The sequence below is a fragment of the Notamacropus eugenii genome, chromosome 5, assembly GCF_028372415.1.
Source record: "Notamacropus eugenii isolate mMacEug1 chromosome 5, mMacEug1.pri_v2, whole genome shotgun sequence".
NCBI classification, from domain to species: domain Eukaryota; kingdom Metazoa; phylum Chordata; class Mammalia; order Diprotodontia; family Macropodidae; genus Notamacropus; species Notamacropus eugenii.
Genome location: NC_092876.1, coordinates 217,663,701 through 217,682,207, shown reverse-complemented (window position 1 = coordinate 217,682,207; position 18,507 = coordinate 217,663,701). Strand labels below are relative to the sequence as shown.

At 34.9% G+C, this 18,507-nt stretch overlaps 1 protein-coding gene across 13 annotated transcripts in view; it reads right to left on the bottom strand.

Annotated features, from left to right (window-relative positions):
• Positions 1–18,507, bottom strand: part of PKP4 (plakophilin 4) — a 256,480-nt gene that overhangs the window by 11,794 nt on the left and 226,179 nt on the right. For all 13 annotated transcript variants that reach the window (XM_072612041.1, XM_072612044.1, XM_072612045.1 and 10 more), the window contains 5 exons: positions 11,256–11,439; positions 8,527–8,644; positions 7,327–7,518; positions 6,957–7,130; positions 3,153–3,303 (listed from right to left, as the gene is read on the bottom strand). In XM_072612041.1, the coding sequence (XP_072468142.1) occupies positions 3,153–3,303; positions 6,957–7,130; positions 7,327–7,518; positions 8,527–8,644; positions 11,256–11,439 (819 nt within the window). The remainder of the gene's footprint in view (positions 1–3,152; positions 3,304–6,956; positions 7,131–7,326; positions 7,519–8,526; positions 8,645–11,255; positions 11,440–18,507) is intronic.

Genomic DNA, 18,507 nt, shown 5'->3' with positions numbered 1-18,507 from the left:
TTTTGACATTAAAAAAAGAGTCAGTTAGGATGTATGTGACCCTATGTCAATGAAAGGATAAACAAATAAGTGAACAGACCAGGGTATAACAGAACTATTTTAAATCAGCTAGAAAAAAGTGAAAAGAATACAGGAAATCTGATTCTTATCTGAATTTTTATATGTTGAAAAAATAAGACTGCCATAAGTTAGTTCTTCAGGAAGCTTTTGAAAACCTATTCTTCAAAGATAGGCCAAGTTAAGGTGTCATATAATCCTTCACCACTTCTATTAACAGAATATAAGCATACTGAAGACAAGGACTATCTCATTGTGGTCTTTGTCTCCTTAGAGTCAAAGGCTGGTACTTAATTCATACTTACTGGATAATTGATTAAATTATTTTGTTCAGGTAATAAGTCATTTTATTACACCTATATGGATATTTTTATATAAGAACAGGAATGTTTGAATTTTAATCAGGAGTATATGAACCCATTTGTCAATAGCAATATTAATAAAGAAAATTCAAATACAAAACAGAAAACATAAAATTAAAATTATGGCTATATTCCCTCAGAGGACATAGTAGCAATAGTAATAAAAGCTTTCTATTTTTTTATTCTGGGAACCTTGGGGGGAGGGAGTGGAATAGGAACAAAGGTGGGGGGGGGGTCTCTTATAGATATTTTATTCACCTCTCTGCCTTTTAACAGATTATCTAAACTTTTAAAGTTTTCAACTAATAGCTGACAAATAGTAATAACTGCACTACAGAAAAAGGAAATTAAGTAAAGCTTAAGTAAATATTTTCTTATTTTCTTCTGAACTAATAAATGAATGGCTATTAAATGGAGTTTTTAATTAAACATCTGTTAATATACCATGGTGAGCAACAGATGGGGGAGACACACAAAGAGACATTAACTGTATGTGTGCATAATTTGATATATCATAGGAAAGCCTCAAAAACACATTAATAGGAAAATTAATGAATTTAAGTATTTTAAAAGAAGCAGATAAATTCAGTTTATTACAAAAAGATCATGGGGATGAATTCTGTGATGAAATAGGGAAGGCAAAATGTGAGAAATTGCAGCTCAGTTTTGCACAATGTATCATACAATGGTTTTTCAACATCATTTGGTTGTAAAGAATTTACTATGTATTTGCAGTAATTCATGGGATTTATTTTGTATTATCATTGTGCCTGTGTTAGAATGTCTAACTCTGAACATAAACACTGTTAGTGCTGCTGTATTCTCCCCTTCTCCATCTTTTATGCCATAGCTGATGCTGGATGAATGGAGGACAGGGCAGTACCTAAAAATAATTGAGTCCAGTTGTAGGGATAGCATCTAATTTGATGTTTTAGAAGATGCCTAATGTACTGCTGGTTCTCAGAAAAACATTTAGCAAGTAATTATTACCTGTAAGAATTTTATAATGTTGCTCCTTTTTGCCTGATTCAATCATCCATGGGCTTCTATAAACCTACTGAACTAAGGACTTCCTCTACAATTTGTTGTGGTAGGAGCATGGAGGATGAAATGAAAAAGTCAGAACTCCATGTTTGGAAAGAGCCTTATGTTTGTGGGTCACATCAAAGTGGGTTCATGTGTATCCTTGAGCAGTCTCTTGGGTACAGAATTTCAGGACATACAGATTTGCTTTGTCATTTTTATAAGTATACCTTAAAGACACAAGAAATTCCTCATAAAGGAATCGAGAAGCTGGTCACATGATAAATCTCTCATACTGCAACTCGGTATATGCTAGATTCTGTAGCAGTGAGGATATGGAGGAAGCTTTATCTCTACAGAGATAAATTTGGCTCAACATATTGCTACGTGATACCAATAATACATTAAGAACATATTAATTTAGGCATTTAAAAAAAACCCAACACTTTTCCTGATCGATTTTCAACTTAAAAAGAGATTCACAAATCTAAGGTGGATTTTAAGGGGAAAATCTTAGAAAATTTTTATGTTAATTTTCTATTCTAGAAGGTCATAAGGTTTGTGTCTTAAAACATGGGGAGTCTCTAATTGATAAATGGTCAAAGGACCACTATCTACAGCCATATGAAGAAATTCTCCAAATCACTATTACTGAGAAAAAAAGCAAATTAGAGCAACTCTGAGGTTCCATGTCACACCTATTGAATGGGCAAAGTTGACAAAAGGGAAAAATGAGAAAGGGTGGAGGAGTCATGGGAAAACAAGAGTGATAAATGGGTCTAGGCATTCTGGAAAGCAGTTTGGAATTGTGGCTCCCAAACCATTAAAAGGTATGTAGACTTTGAACCGAAGACATCATTCTTACACTTATTACTGCCCCCCCCTCCAAGAGAGCAAAGAAAGAGGAAAAAAGTCCTTTATTCAAGGAAATGTTTACATAGTAGCTCTTTTTCAATTAGCAAAGAACTAGAAACTAAAGAGTTGTCCACCAATTAGGGAATGGCTAAACAAATTTTAATAGAATACTATTACATTGTAAGAAATGCTCAAAGAGACAGTTTAAGAAAAACTTAGAAATACTTGTGTGAATTAATACAGAATGAAGTGAGCAAAACTAAGGAGAACAATTTATACTCTAACAATAACATTGTAGAAAAGGAACAGTTTTTAAGGATTTAAGAACTCTGACTGTGATTGCAAAGAATCAGTGATGAAGACTGTTACCCAGCTCCAGACTGAGAAGTCACGGACACTATGAAACTGAGACAAAATTTCTGGACATGGGGAATACGCAATTTGTTTTGCTTCATTATGTTTATTTGTTACAAAAGTTTTATTTTTCTTATTTTGCTTCCCTGCCTTCTCCCCTCCCATGCTATGTGTGGGAGAATTGGGAAAAAAATTTTAAAAGCCAGATATGTGGTTTCATGATTCACAAACAAAACTGTAAGCTTTTAAAAAAGACATTTAGCTTCAAGCAATATGAATAGCTTTCCCCTCATATTATGAAATGGTTAAGTCTTCCCTTATCAAAGTTTACCTCGGGACCTCTGCCATTCTGAAAAAAAGAATGGTTACCCGAGGTAGGACTGGGTAAAGAAAAATTAACGTGCTTAGGTTTTGATAAAAGCTAGTCTGAAAAGAAAAAATTCGATGGTTACGTTTTCCTTGTGTAGCTCATGTGAATTCAAGAATGGGTTTACAGCATACCTATAAGCTCCTTGTTACGAACATCTAATGCCATATTCCTCAAAGCAGTTGCCACAGAAGACACCACTCTGTCATTGTCCATTCTCAGGAGTTCTACAAGGATCGGAAGACCTTTTTCTTTTCGGACAGCAGCTCGAATATATGCAGCAAACTATTAAACAAAATAAATCCTTTAAGTAGCACAAACCAGAAACTTTACTTTTTATTATGTTGCTGTGGTTTAAAAGTCCCCTTATATTTAGAAGATTAAATCTATAATGTTACTAAAAAAATAAAAACTACAGAAAAGATAGAATGACTAAAAAAAATTACTGCCTTTAAGTCTGGAGATTTCAAACTATGATTTCTTAAATATTTTTGTATGGGGATAAACAAACAAACAAACCCCTAAGGAATATATTCAATAATAGACACTTAGACTTTTAAAGCTGGAAGGAACCTAGACCTCACTCATTTTCATTACGTAAACCTAAACATGATTAAGGAGACACATCATGATGTGCCTTAATGAATGCTTAGGCAATGTGCCAAATACAGGGACAGAAATGGAGACATTAGCAAGTGCACACTAAAGGAGGCTATCTTTTCAGTAACTTGTGTACTCTCTGTGACTCTATCTGGATTCCCACTGCCTCACAGAGATAACGAATGATGAAACCCCAAACTTGTGAGGCCACAGAAGACAACAGCTCTGGGCTAGGAGGTTATCTTTAATAATGTGAACCACTATTTCAAGTAGGCCTCAATCTTGTTTTACTTTGCTTCCTCTTCTACAGTCATTAGACCATCCAGGCTAGGCTGCATAAACTTCTTTATTTCCACAACCTCGAGTTCAGTAACCAGGTTCAAATCAATTCTGCTACTGCTCTTGGGAGGGATATGTGATCATGTGGAATTTTTGTGGTCACATTCACCCTCCCTGAGAGACTAAAGTGATGTTCACTTGTTGTTGCTTCGTTAAGTACATAATCTCTCTAAATGAGTGTAAGCTCCTTCAAGTCGAGGACTGTTTTTTTATCTGTATCCCTGGTGTTTAGCACAGTTCTTAGCACATAATAAGTGTTTAACCTTTTCATTCATTTATAAACATACATTTTGATATGAAAAGGGAAAAAAATCCCATGTATATATAATGCTTTTTTCAATTTGGTACTATTTAACAATTTTTAAGTCCAGCACCTTTCATTTTATTATTAAAGCTAGACCCTCTTAAGCAATACTATGGCCACCATGCAGACTGATTCTGCTTGTGTGCCAAAAGATCTGGAAGTGAAGATAAAAATAAAAACATAACAGAAGAGAAAGAGATATGAGGCCATTCGTCCACTTAAACAACAACAAAAAAAACCTTTGAAATTCTGTACAAACTAGCTAACAGATATAGCTGATGAGCTGAGGATAATGCTGGCCAGTGCACTGTTGTTACAGTGGTTAAGCTGTGTGGAAATAGGGTTCTCAGCTTTTCCTCACAATAATCTTAACCTTAGCCCTTTTAATTAATTGCTTACTGCCATGAACACTGAATTACCTTAGTTTAGTGTTAAAAAATAAGAACAAAAGATTCTATCATCTGACCCCACGGCAGAGGTGGAGGAGATGAAGTAATGGAAAGCTAGCTCTCTGTCCTGGGAGTCAGAAGACTTGGGTGTGAATTGTGGTTCTGCTTCTTGGACCACCTTTGTGAATGTAGGCTGTCACTCAAATGGAGCTCAGTTTTCTCTTCTGCAAAATGAGAGGGTTGAATCTTATGATTTCTAATTGAAGTCTATTTAAGTCCCATGCTCCTATGAAAATTCTGCAAATTTACCAAAGTATTAAAAATTCCATGTATGAATTAGTGATTTTTAAAAAATCAACAGAATGAAAATCTTAGCACACTGCAAAATCAATGGACTAAAACTCTTATCAAGCTAGTCTCTATGAAATATATAATAATATAGTAAATACCTTCTGCTTCAAGATGAGACAGAACATATTAGGCTTTTGAAATACTGATTTCCTGAGTCTCACCAATCTCCTAGTATCTATCAATAATCTTTGATTCAATAATATCTGTGATCATGATTTTCTGATTTTTGAAAAGGGAGTGCATATAATTTTTTGATTTACCATGCAAAATAAAAATCATCAAAACACATTTACATTTAAATCAGTTTGCTAACTAATTTTCACTCGCTAAATAGTTCCACAAATTAAATTGTAGATATGAATCAAATTACATCAATTTTAGTTATCACCACTATTATCATCTTCAAAGGCATTCATTTAAAAATAAAAGTTTCCATACACTTCAGGTCAATAAAAGCTGGAGGTGAAACACAGCCTGCGAAAGACTGGATTTCACTGATATTTTCATTCACAATGAAAGGCAATTAGTCACCTCACTGGCTCCAGCTCTTGACCATATTTGTTTACAGCTGTCGATTACAACAGCTGCCTCAATGGAAAAAACTATACCCAGGACTGCCTAGGCTTTGTCTTACAGAAGAGATTCTAAGTCAGCAGTATCGAGCTCAAATAGAAACAGAGGCCGCTAACCAAACTAAGGATGCCAGCAGGCTGCATGATGACTTATTTTAAAAATGTAATGTTATCTGCGTCGTATTGTGTTTTTATTTTGTTAAATATTTCCCAATTACATTTTAAACTAGCCAGGCTGCACTCTGGAGTGCTGTAGGCCGTATCTATTCTGCGTGTTTATTACCTCTGCTTTACACAAAAGGTTATGAATTCTTCTGAGGGTGGGAACAGGGAAAGAAACTCAAAATAAACTTTTTTATTATACTGACATGGATCCCTTGCAATACTTCCATGGCTCACAGGAAATGACACACTCTCTTGTACCACTCAATCACCTCACACCTGGAGTACTGCAATAGCCTGCTGACTGGCCTCCTGCCATCCCTTTCTAGTTCAACCACCACTCAGTTGTCAAAGTGATCTTCCTAAAACGCAGATCTGACCACTTCACCTGCCTCCCCCAAGTCAATAAACCCCAGTGGTTCCCTATTACTTCCAAGCGTGCAAAGCTGTGGCTTCCAAAGCCCTTTATAAACTGGCCCCTTCTCACCTTCCAAGTTTTTTTTACACCATAATCCCCTCCATGTATTATGTGACCCTGTGATAAAAATTAGTTCCTTGCTGTTTCTTGTATATGATACTCCACCTACTGACTTACACATTTTCATCGGTTGTCTTCCATACCTGAGTTCTTGCCTCATCTCCACATTGTGGCTTCCTTGAAGTCTTAGCTAAAGACCTACCTTTTATAAGAAGTCTTTCCTGTTCTACCTTAAACTTTCACCTGAGATCATCTCCAATTTATCCTGGATTTATGTTGTTTTTCCATAGCTATTTGAATATGTGAGCTCCTTGAGAACAAGGACTATCTTTTGTCCTTCTTTGAATCTTTTGTATTTAGCACACTGACTGGCATATAGTAGAAAGTCAATAAATCCTAGGTGACGGACAATCAAACGCTTGATAATCTATTGTCTTCAGTGACTTTATGTATACACATTTTGTTCTCATCAAACAGGTTGCTAGTTTTCTCAAAGGATGTGTTTTCTTTCAAGAAGTATTGTTAGGCACTGGAAAGAGCACCAGATTTGGAATCCCAGTTTGTCCCTGAACTTCTCTGGGTATCAGTCTCCTCACATGTAAAACAAAGGGGATGCATGTGATGATTTCTGAGATTCAATGCAATTCAATGCCAGGCACATGGCAAATTCTTAGAAACATCTATTTGTTAATTTTTCTGGTTGACTGTGATCTCTTAAGAATCATCTGGAATCTATGTCATACCTTCCAGTTGCCTGCAGAGAGATTCTGGAGCGATCCTGCAGAGCCTTCTAAAGTAGCGGGGTTGGAGCTTTCTGCTAGAAGGGTCAGGTAAGGCTTTACTACTGAGGGATGCCATAACATTTCGACCCCTTTAGGAGACTTAGAAAATCCAGGTATGGGTCCAACTCCATCCCACTGAAAGAGAAACAAGGACAATACGTTAAGTACGAGTAACTGCCTGTGTTAACATTTGATTGATATTTGACCATGTTAACATTTGATCCATCTCATATATAACTATATAAACACTACAACTACCATTTTCTCCTCATAAAAGCACAGTATTTTTTCTTCCCCCAAAATGATACTTTATGTCAAAGTGAATGCTAACTTGGTCCTCTTGCGGAGTCCTCTTTTTTTTCTTCTTCTTCTTTCCCCAACAACTTGGTTCTGAATCTTTGCTAGGAGATTCTTTTCCTAACAAGTCATCCAGTTCATTTATTCCCAGCAGTCGTGCCTGAGGTACTTCTAATTCTAATCGATAGGACAGGTTTCTCAAGGTACACACACAGTTCTCCACAGTCTGAAATTTAATACATTTTAGAGTTAGTGCCATCAAACAAAACAAGTAACTTTCACATCAAATTGACATTAACTGAAAAAGCTTTTCTTATCCGAGAATGACAGATTAAATATATGAATACCTATACTTATACATATACTTACATAATAACTTTTAAAGAGGATGGAAAAATGATTTTATTTAGCAAAGTGACATGCTTATAGGTCATTCTAAAATAGCCATTATGTTCTGAAAATTTTGCAAGATACACAAAGAATGGAGACCAGTATATTCTTACATCCAGATGTATGCTTCTAAAAGTTTGTAAAACTCCTGAAGGGAAACTGATCAAACAGATCAATGATAGTGGCAGTTCAGAACACTTCAGAATCAAGGCTGTCATGAAAGAATCAGACACTCAATGACAAGTGGAACCTTGCCCTACCCTTTTTCTACCTCAGTCACAAAAGTAATTCTTCATCATAGAAATAGTGGCTACCACTAACTCCTTGGTGACAGATACTGCTTCCAGGTTCCCTCCCTGGCCAAGTCCTTTAATCTGAGTTACTGTCCTGTATCACCAACAAGCAACTGTTTCCTTCTTTGTTTCTATTTCAAACATAAGCTTGCTCTGACATAGATATATTTCTGCACTCTTAATATTTTTCTTCCTTCTTTTACCTCTCTATTTTCTTCCCTTCCTCAAGCACTGTTCCCTCCACAGTAATATATTCCTTTCTAGAGCCAGGACACTGACTAAGAATGGACAGAGGAAAGAGGAACAGAGGAAGATGAGATCCCCACCATAGAGTAGATAATCAAATGTTGATTTAATTTGGGGGTAGGTAGAGAGAGATAAATGGCAGTAGTTGCTTCTACAAGGATACTTTGCCAAGTAAGTTTAGGAAAATGGTCAGATGAAGACCCAGGCTAGGTTGTCCCTTGGATCTTTTTGCTTCTGCGTAGCTGCATTTGTGGAAACAAGGCCCTTAATGTTCATAGAGTGATTTGACTTCATTTCTTCCATACCTTGCTGTCATAATCAGAAGTGTTCACACATGCATGGATCACATATAACAAGGAATCCACAAGGCCTTCACAAGACCTCATTTGTTTCCGTGCTTCCTCTCCTGCAGAGCTGAGATTCCTAAAATGTGGAGATACAGTGGGAATTCCAGGATTTACAACTCATTTATTCACATATAGTCTATGAGGGTGGGAAAGAATTTGAAATGCAAAAATTTTTTAAATGAATTTTTACAGGTAGATGGGAACATTTAACAAAATAATATATTTTGAAAAAGAGTTGACTATATCAGCTTTTCACTTATAGTCAAAATCACAAAAAAGTGACCCACTTGTGTGATCATTAACAGGAACTCCAAACTTACTTTGAGCTCTTCTTTAAATAAACTAAGTAATTTGTAAAATTCTAGCCAGATGATTTATAAGTCCTGTTACAAAATCTAGATGGTTGTCAGGTTGGACAACTTCCTAAGAAAAGCCAGGTAAGCTGTCTCATATCTACAGGGACCAGGAATGCATCTGCTAGCTCAATAACACCAGTTTTGTTTCATTGCTTCTCAGTCTAAATTAGCTCTAAAAACTATACAGTCCACCTCAGGGCTTCTCTTAATAGGGAGTAGCTTCTATTCAGCATTCTATTAATTTCCCTACTGTCATGCAGAGGCTGTCTCTTCTTTCTTGGAGAGAAACCTGAGATAAAGCATGAAGCAATGATCAGTACTAGGCATGGTTACTTGGGAACAAAGCAGAGTCATGGAGTCATGGAATCTTTGAGTTGGAAGGAACTACAGAGTTCATGAATTTTATCTGCCATATCACCTTCAGTGACGGAATTTTTTTGACATCTCCATTTATTAAGAAGTTTTCCTTAAGTTGAGCCAAAATCTGCAACCTCCAACTTCCCTTACTTCCTTCAATTTCAACCCAATGCCCCTCGTTCTGGCCTTTGGGACCAAGAAGACAGAATAAGACTAATTCTTCTACATTGTAATCTTCCAAATATTTGAAGATTGTCATGTTGTCACAAGCCTTCACAAGTCTTCACTTTTTCAGCTAAATATTCCTTATTCCTTCCACTAATACATGGCACTGCTATCCTGATTCCCCTCTTTGAATGTGCGCTAGCTTACTAATATTTTCTCTAAGACGTGGTGCCCAGAACTCAATCTGATAATTCATATGTAGTTTGACCTAGTTAATGTACAAGACCTTCTTTATTATGGACATTAAACTTTATTAATGAAGAATAAGGTAGGATTAGCTTTTTTTTCGCTTCTAAATCACACTGCTGTTTCATTTATAGTAAGTTTGCAGTCTCCTAGAACCTATATGTCTTTTTCATGAGCACAGTCTAGTTACACCTCCTTAATTGATTTTTTTGAATACAAGTGTAGGAGTTTACATTTCTCTTTATTAAATTTCATCCCATTAGCTCTTTAGCCTATCATTCCAGCCTATCAGTATTTTTGTATGCTATTTTAAAAATCCTTCTCAGTGTAATGTCATTCACAGATCTGAAGTATGCTATCTGTGTGCTGGTAAAAATGTAGTTGGATACTTGAGCTATACAATTGTACAATATAGTTGTATTGTACAATGACCTATACAAAGAGAGGAGCTTCCTGGGGGATAACAAAGCTTCTCATGTGAAGAAGTATAACCCTGGGGGTTTGGTAAGTCTGGCTGAGAATCAAGAATGTTTCACAAGACTCAATTTGGAGGAAATGACAGTTATTTCCACGGATAATCAGGAGCTAACTGTACTTCAAACTAAGTAATAGAGCCACACTGTAAAGACCTGACTAAGGGAGATCTATAATATTATCTAACTTCTCTAATTTGCCTAATTTTTATCTACTACATGTTCTCCACTGCATCCTGGGTATTTATAGTGCCACTTGTTACAGGAAAATAAAATGTTAGCCTAAGCAAAGTAGTCCTTCCTCTCTAAACTTGTATGTCTAGTTCATACCTTAAGAGGGAAAATGGCTTAAAAGGCTTTCTTTCCAAATTTCTTTTCAGTTGAAGATCGTTACTGTTAACTCTATTGTATACTCTATTGTATACAAAAGAGAAAATCTTTATTTTTTTTATTATTAATAACCTCTAGATATTCCGGAAAGTACTATTTAGATTGTTTTTCATAAAAAAAGAAAAAATTCTCTTAAAATATTTGAACTCTATATCTATTATTCTTTCAAATACATCATGTTATTTTTGAGTTTTATGAACTCTGAGTGTGGAAACCCCTTCCATTTATGCAGACCATTTATTTAAGAGCTTAAATGAATTGCCCATGGTTAGCAAAGCTAGTATGTGTTAAGAGGCTACACCTGAACCCAGGTATTTCTCACTTTAAGGTCAGCTCTCTATTCATTACTTCATTAAATCTCTTTGCCTATGATTACAGATTTATTTGTCACATTTACTTAATGCAAAAATGAATGTAAGTTATATGAAAAATTGGAATTTGGGAATTAATTTGACACTAAAAGTAGTAAAAAAAAATACAAAGAATAATTATTTATAGTAGCACTTTTTTTGCGTCACCAGTTGGCATTTGACACTTTTCTAATGTGAAAATAAAACATTATTAGTCTGAATTCTGTAATAGAAAGGAATGGTGAAATAAAAAACCCTTATTAATACAATAAAACAAATCTAAGAGATAAATAAATGATATACAGATTTCAATTATGAAGTAAATTATCAACAAGTAACCAGAAATTTACCTCAGACAACCTGTAGTGTTACGTAGAACCAGTGAAGTCTGAAATTTAATTTTATGATCTTCATCAAAGGAAGAATTGTTCCATCCAGAATGTGGAACTATCACAGTGCTTGTTAAAGTTGACAGAGCATCTCGAATGATTGTCATTTTTACGGCATCACATGAAGACAAGTTCCAGAGAACTCCTTAAAAGAAAAAAAAAGAACTGTATTAAAAAAAATCTAAACATCTTTCAATGATCTTTGAAGCTTAAAAATTACAATGTATAAAATAAGTTCTGCCATGCTGGACCAGCCTGTCCCATGTCCAGTTCACACCCTGACATTTAGGAGGCTAATCGGGCCCTCTAAAATTGTTTACTGAATATATGTGAATGATTTATGGTATTTTGTATCAGCATTCTTTTACACGACAGTAAGAATTTACAGCTTTATCATTCAAAGCAGTAGTGGCTTCTGCAAAGTAAGTCAGCCACTATGAGTTCATTCTAAGGTGTTTTTAGAGTACTGAAAGCCTTCAACAGAGCTCAGAGTACTGCTATTCCAACTGATCAAATACACTACTACAAGGTGAATAAAGAGAACTTCACAGTCAGTCAATCTATTGAATGTCTTGAAATAAAGAGCATTTGAATCCTTTGAAAAAGGAAAAGTGTTTAGGAACTGTCTGGGTCAGTTAGGAGTAGAGAGAAAATGCTATTTCTATCACTGAAGATGAAAGACTATTAATCAGACCATAAAGGAAATCAGAATTTTTTCTTTTTTTGGAGAAGTACAGTATGAAATAAATCAGGACACAGCCAAGAGAAGGTAAAAATAGCCCTCCTTCATTTCAGAAATCTTGTCTTGCAACTACCAAAGATAGATTCTCATTTATATAGTTATCCCAAGGGATAACATGTGGAAGGGATATGGATTTTAAAAATCATATACAAATATATATTTTATATAATAAATAGTATTTTCTAGATATTATGTAGTGAATGAACAACTCTTATTTCCATTATACAAATAGAGATGTATTCTTGTTTTTAAAAATTTAGTGACTAGTACAATAAGGTGAGTAATGGAAATCATAACAAGGGGCTAACTACAAGTCCTAGGATCTGTCTTGAACTAAACAGAGGTGGTCAAGAATAAAAAAAAAGAGAGAGAAACCTAAAGAGACTAGACCTTCTAGTCACAGGGTGAAAGGGAATCAGAAATGAATCCTTTATGTGTGTTTGCGCTCTCTCTCTCTTTCTCTCTCTCTCTCTCTCGTTAAGAAAAATTCACATTTGTTAATGCAATGAATGGGACTTAAAGTAAGTGAGTAGAGAGTTATGATTAAATAGCAACAGAGAATACTGGCTCTTCTAAGTAGTAGCATCATGGTAAATATATGTACTATTTGTTTTACTTCCACCTGCATTTGTGACTTGGAAATATAAAATTTTAATTAAAGCAAATGTTAAAATATCAAAACCATTGCTAAAACATAAACTTGGTCACAGCAAAATTTGGTGTTAGTTGATAAGCAAAGAATACCCACACATGACTCCAGAAAATTTCCAATAAGTCATTTTAGAATAGTGGAGCCCTTTGCTTTATGGAGCTGGTAAACTGTAACATTTATAATAAACAGCACAGCCCTATTTTATCTGTAGATCATTAAGATCAGAAATGGATCACATATTTTAGCAAAATTATAGCACAGGAAAAGTCTCTTTTTTGAAGTAGGAGTAAGAAGTCCTGTCACCTGCTGAATTCCTAGCTATCCTTTAAAACCCAACACATCTTAATTCTCTGAGCTTAATGATCTCACTGCAGAAGCATTCTACATTGCCAGTTGCAAATACACTAACTAAACACTACTATGGCAAATAAAACTTCCTTTACTACAAACTCATTAGAGCAAAAGCCAAAATCTGTGTCATAAAAGAAATGACAATGATAAAGTGACTCAGCTGCACAGCTTTACCCTAACCTATTCAAACAACACACCAATGTTAAAAAAGTAGAAAAGGCAGAGTTATCAACATTAACTACAAAAGTTTAGACAGAAAAGTTTAGATAGGAAAATCACCAAAATGAGTTCTATTCCCCCAAAAAAGTCCTGAAATCACTTCAACCAGAAAATAAATACTTGACAAAGACTTCTTTGCCAAGTGTAAGTCAAGGGCAACACTATACTAATGTACATTATAATTTGTAATCACTAAAGAGCAGGAACATGAAAAATGAGAGCTGCTACACAAAAAGGTGAAAGATAATAGGAGGTGACAAGTCTACAGAAAAGTTAGACTGAAATTCAACAAACACACATTGTCCTCCAAGCATTCAGGAATAAGGTTGGCAGAAAAACAAATAAATGGAAATTAAAACACATGTCATCAGTTCTATAATAATCTACATTCCTAATTATGATGAAAGCAAAACCACCAACTTTATATGTGAAATGGCAGTTAAGATAAAAACAGGAGCACTGGCTGGACCATATATACATCAAAGAAATCTGTGAGAAAGGTAATGAAATACCCAAAGTATTAACAGATTGTTTTATAAGATATATCAAGGAGAAAATCCAAAAGAATAGGGGAGAATCTTGGATAGAATTACTCTTCAAAAAAGAAAATCAATAACCATAGCCCCATACTTTCAACTTCATATAAGAATCTTCATTGCATATATAAAAGGACATCTTTGATGAAAATACGAAATAGAACGTGCACTTTTCCAAGTAGCTTTATTCATAACACAACTGACTAAAAGGTCCAGAATTATCCATAACTTTCACAATGTAACCAGCCCACATTCTATTTTGCTCATATTTTCCTTTGATGACATTCTTTAACCCAATTCACCTTTGTAATTACTTAACATGCTCATGGTCACCATTGCCCTCGCCACTGGCTTTTGGGTGATCCACAATTTCAATTCATGAGCTCCATGACTTGCTGCCTCTAACCCTGAAAGGAGCATCAGAAAGAAAGGTCTGTGTTTCAAGGATCAAAGCCTGTTTTTTGACTCTTGCTCGGTTCTTGATCACCGATTATTTGCAGAGTCTTTAAAAGATATACATGTATGTGTATATGTAAAGACAGGGCCACACGGCCTGTGGGCCCCTTGCAGTCTGCCAAAAGATTTCCTCTACATACAAAGGATATTTTCCTCTACATTTTTTGAGAGCTGCTCAAAATCCTTTGATGTGCAGGAAGCGGCTAGAGGGCTACAAGTGGTGCAGGCCTGATGTAAAATATATATGTACAATCTTAATGCAATTTTAAGGAGGGGAAAATATTATCTCATTGATTCTCACAAAAAGCTTGTGAGGTAGGTACTATTATTATTCTGATTTTACAAGTGGGGAAACTAAGGCACACAGAGATTAAATGACTTGTCTAGGGTCACACAGCAAGTGTCTGAGGTCAGATCGGAACTCAGATTTTCCGGATTCTAGGTCTAGCACTCTATCCACTGTGCAATCTAGACGCCTTTATTTTTAATAGTTTCAAGTTATAAACAATGAATAAGCTATTAAAGCTTAGGATAATTGACACGAGAGAAGATTCTCGGAGTTTGGTTGGGAAGAGTGGGTGGGACTAAACTCTGAAGTGCATTCCATGCTCCCAGACTGTTCCAAAAGGCTTAGGGTATTGAGTTTTGGGACATCTTGTATAGTCAAATTCGTATCTATCTAATATATATATGTATATATATACACACATATATATATATGTATATGTGTACACACACACACACAGACACACACATATACAATGGACCAAACTAGTTCTAAAGTTAATTTTTTTTTATCATAATCTGGACAATAGCCATTATTCACATGGTTTTTCCTCCACGGATGGTTGTGCCAAAATTGTTAAATTGATCAGCAAGCTCATTAAGAAAGCCTTGCAGTGTTCTGAGGCTTGATACAATCAGCATGTCATGTGTAAATGGGAACTTTTGGAAAAGCTTATCATCTATGGGAAATCTCTCCTTCAAGTGGTCACTAATCCCTTGTACACAATACTGAACACTTCTGGAGACTGTACAGGCCTCTCTATGCATGTTTGATGTGACAGTGTCAAACAAAGTTCTGTTTTATTTTTCAAGGAAACCTGAATAATTCTGAAACATACATGGGAGCTGCAAGCATTTTGCTCTACTGAATCAAATGCTTTTTTAGTCAATAAATAAAAAGTATAATGGGATCTTGTGTTCTCTACATCCTTCAGATAACTGATGGTTAAGATGTCTTCTATAGAATATCACTTGCAAAAGCCTTCCTACTCCTAATTTGTGTGTAAATTATTCTTGGGAAAAAAAATTTTAGATGGGAAATTAGGCATATGAGTCAGTAGTTAAGTTTTCTTAATTTCCTTTTGTGATAATTATGTCACCTCCAGCATGAATTTCCTCTGTGTATATTAGGTCCATTTAAGCTCCTTTTTCTTGCTTTTTCCTGCCATTTCTACTTCCTCTCCAAGCTTATCCAGACCTGTGATACTAGAGATAAACTGAGAGGGGTCTCTGCTGTCACAATGCTGAAGAATCATTATTTTTCTTCCTGCTTGTTGACTTCTTTTTAGTTTCATCCTTAATGACTCTGTGATGACTGTTTTAGTTGGGTCTAATTTTTCCAGTAAATGTCCCCCTGCCATCACTGATTTTCATTATTCAATAAAGCCATACAGCTTACAACCTCCCCCTACCCTTTTTCATAAAGTTTTATAAAAAAGAAGAAATTTTTTATTAAATTTATATGTACACATATAAACATTTATTTCCCCCACTACATGTTAAAATAATTTTAAAACATTTGTTGTTTTTAAAGTTTTGAGTTCCAATTTTTATCCTTCCCCTCTCCCAGAGACATTAAGCATTCAGATATAAGTGAAGCATGTGTAATCATGTAAAATATTTCCATAGTAGTCATTCTGTATTCAAGAAGACTTGAATGAAAGAAAAAGAATGAAAGAAAAATTGAAAAATAGCCTACATCAATCTACATTCAAACAATAGCAATTCTTTCTCTGGGGGCAGATAGTACACTGTGTTATTAGTGCTTTGGGATTGTCTTTCACTTTGCATTGCTGAGACTGGCTAAGTCATTCACAGGTCTTCATCAAACAATACTGCTGTTACTGCGTGCAGCATTCTCCTAGTTCTGTTCAACTTCACTTTGCAACAAGATGAAATTCTAAACATGTTGCTCTTGGCTTGGTGATTACATTGACTAAGCTGGTTTTCAGAATCTCTTAGTCTTCTTATTATGGCAAATGATTTACATTGGTTAAATCTGTATGAAATGATTATAATCTGTGTTGATGTTCTTCCAATCATTTTCCACTTTGGGGCCACCAATAAATTGTTTATATAGGTCAGACTGGAGTTTTTTCAATTGTATGATCTTTTTTCATTTTTATTCTTTCTTCTAATATTATAACAATAACCATAATAATTATATATCTTGAAAAGTTTAGAAAGCAATTAACATATGTCATTTCATCCAGCCTCATAAAACCTTGTCAGGTACTATCATTGTGATTATCTGCTTTTTACAGAAAAGAAAATGAAGATTCAGACAGCTACAGAGATAATAAATATTAAGAGATGGGATTTGACCGCTGGTATTATTAACTCCAAATCTAGCATCCTATTGACTTTGTTATCACTCTCACACAAGTATTCATTTCCTAACTGTTATGAAATAATAAAAATAAAATTGACTATGGTATGTATGTGTATTTTTATGACCAGAACTATTATTTAATTGGTATAGGGAGCTTCCATTGCAGAAACCTCCTTTACCAAAGCAGACTGATACCTGCTCTGCAATTTCGTCTTAGGAATGCCTTAGGGCACTTAAAAAGTTAAGTGACTTGACCAAGGATACTCAGTAGTGGTAGATTTTGAATCCAAGTTTTCCAGGATTTCCTAATTCTGATGCTCTCAATCCACTACATGACGTTGTAAATAATATATATTCAGAAGACATTGATCCATTCAGATCTGCATTAAACACTGTTTTGTCGATGTATTTTACTAGTAGTTAAAGGACCTAATAAAATTCGCATGGCCCATGGACTTTAATTTTCAGTTTTAAGAAAGAAGCTACACATCTTATGCAGTGCTTACTGTATCAAGTATCTTCTGATTAAGTTTTTAAAAAATCATGATGAGTAGGTGTGAAACCGTAGTATACAAGTCTTTGGAGGACAACTCAGGATAATTTACTGAAGATTAAACAAAAAGCCTCCCCCCCTTACTCTCTTTCCTTACCCAAAGGAAGAGATGTCAACTAATGCCAATAACAGGAGAGGGAAGACTTTACAATTTATGGTGACAAAAGAGGCACCGGTCAAAACCTAACCTATGAAAAGGGAAATTCTGACTTAAAGAAAGACCCCTGGGAGCAAAAGAAAGGTCATCATCTTGAATCCACTCGTCACCTCTTCAAAGAGACCCCCAAAAGTATAAAAAGTATAAGATAAAAGAATGGAAGGAAATAATTAACTATCAGAATTGTGAATGTGAATGGGATAAACTTACTCATAAAATGGAAGAGGTTAGAAGAATGGATAAGCAAATCCATTTACGTGACCAAGACCTCCTCATTTCTTTCCTATAGTATTTCACTTTCCCTCTTTTCTTCTTTTTCAGATTACTGAGACAGAATAAAACCACTCTGAATTCCTGTCTTATTTAATTCTGAAGTGATACTTTTTTTTTTTTATCTATGAGAAGGTATCTACGAGAAGGCTTAATGTACTCTCTTTGTTCAAATGTATTTACCTTTCTAGGTTTCTCTTGATGCTTGTAATTCAAAGTTTACACTTAGCTCTGATCTTTTCAATAGCAGTGGTTCAAAATCTTCTTTCCATCATTAAAAGTCCATTTTCCCCCTTGTAGAACTACACTGTCTTCCAGGATAAGTTATTGCTGAGTGTAAGCTTTTTTTGCTTACCTTTTCAATGGTCATATTCCAAGATTTTCTTTCTATACATATATATAGTTGCTTCCAAGTGTTTTGTGTTCCTGGCTGTAGTTCTTTGGTAGTTTAACTATTTCTGCTGGCTGTCAGTGTTTTATTCTTTGACCTAGAAACTCTGGATTTTGTCTATGACATTTCTAGGAGTTTTCATTTGGTGGTTTCATTCAGGAAGTAAGTGGAGTCTATTTTCACTTTATACTCTGGTTCTAATAAATATAGCCACTTTCTATGTATGACTTTTGAAATAGGATATCCAGGTTTTTGTTTTTTTTTTTAAG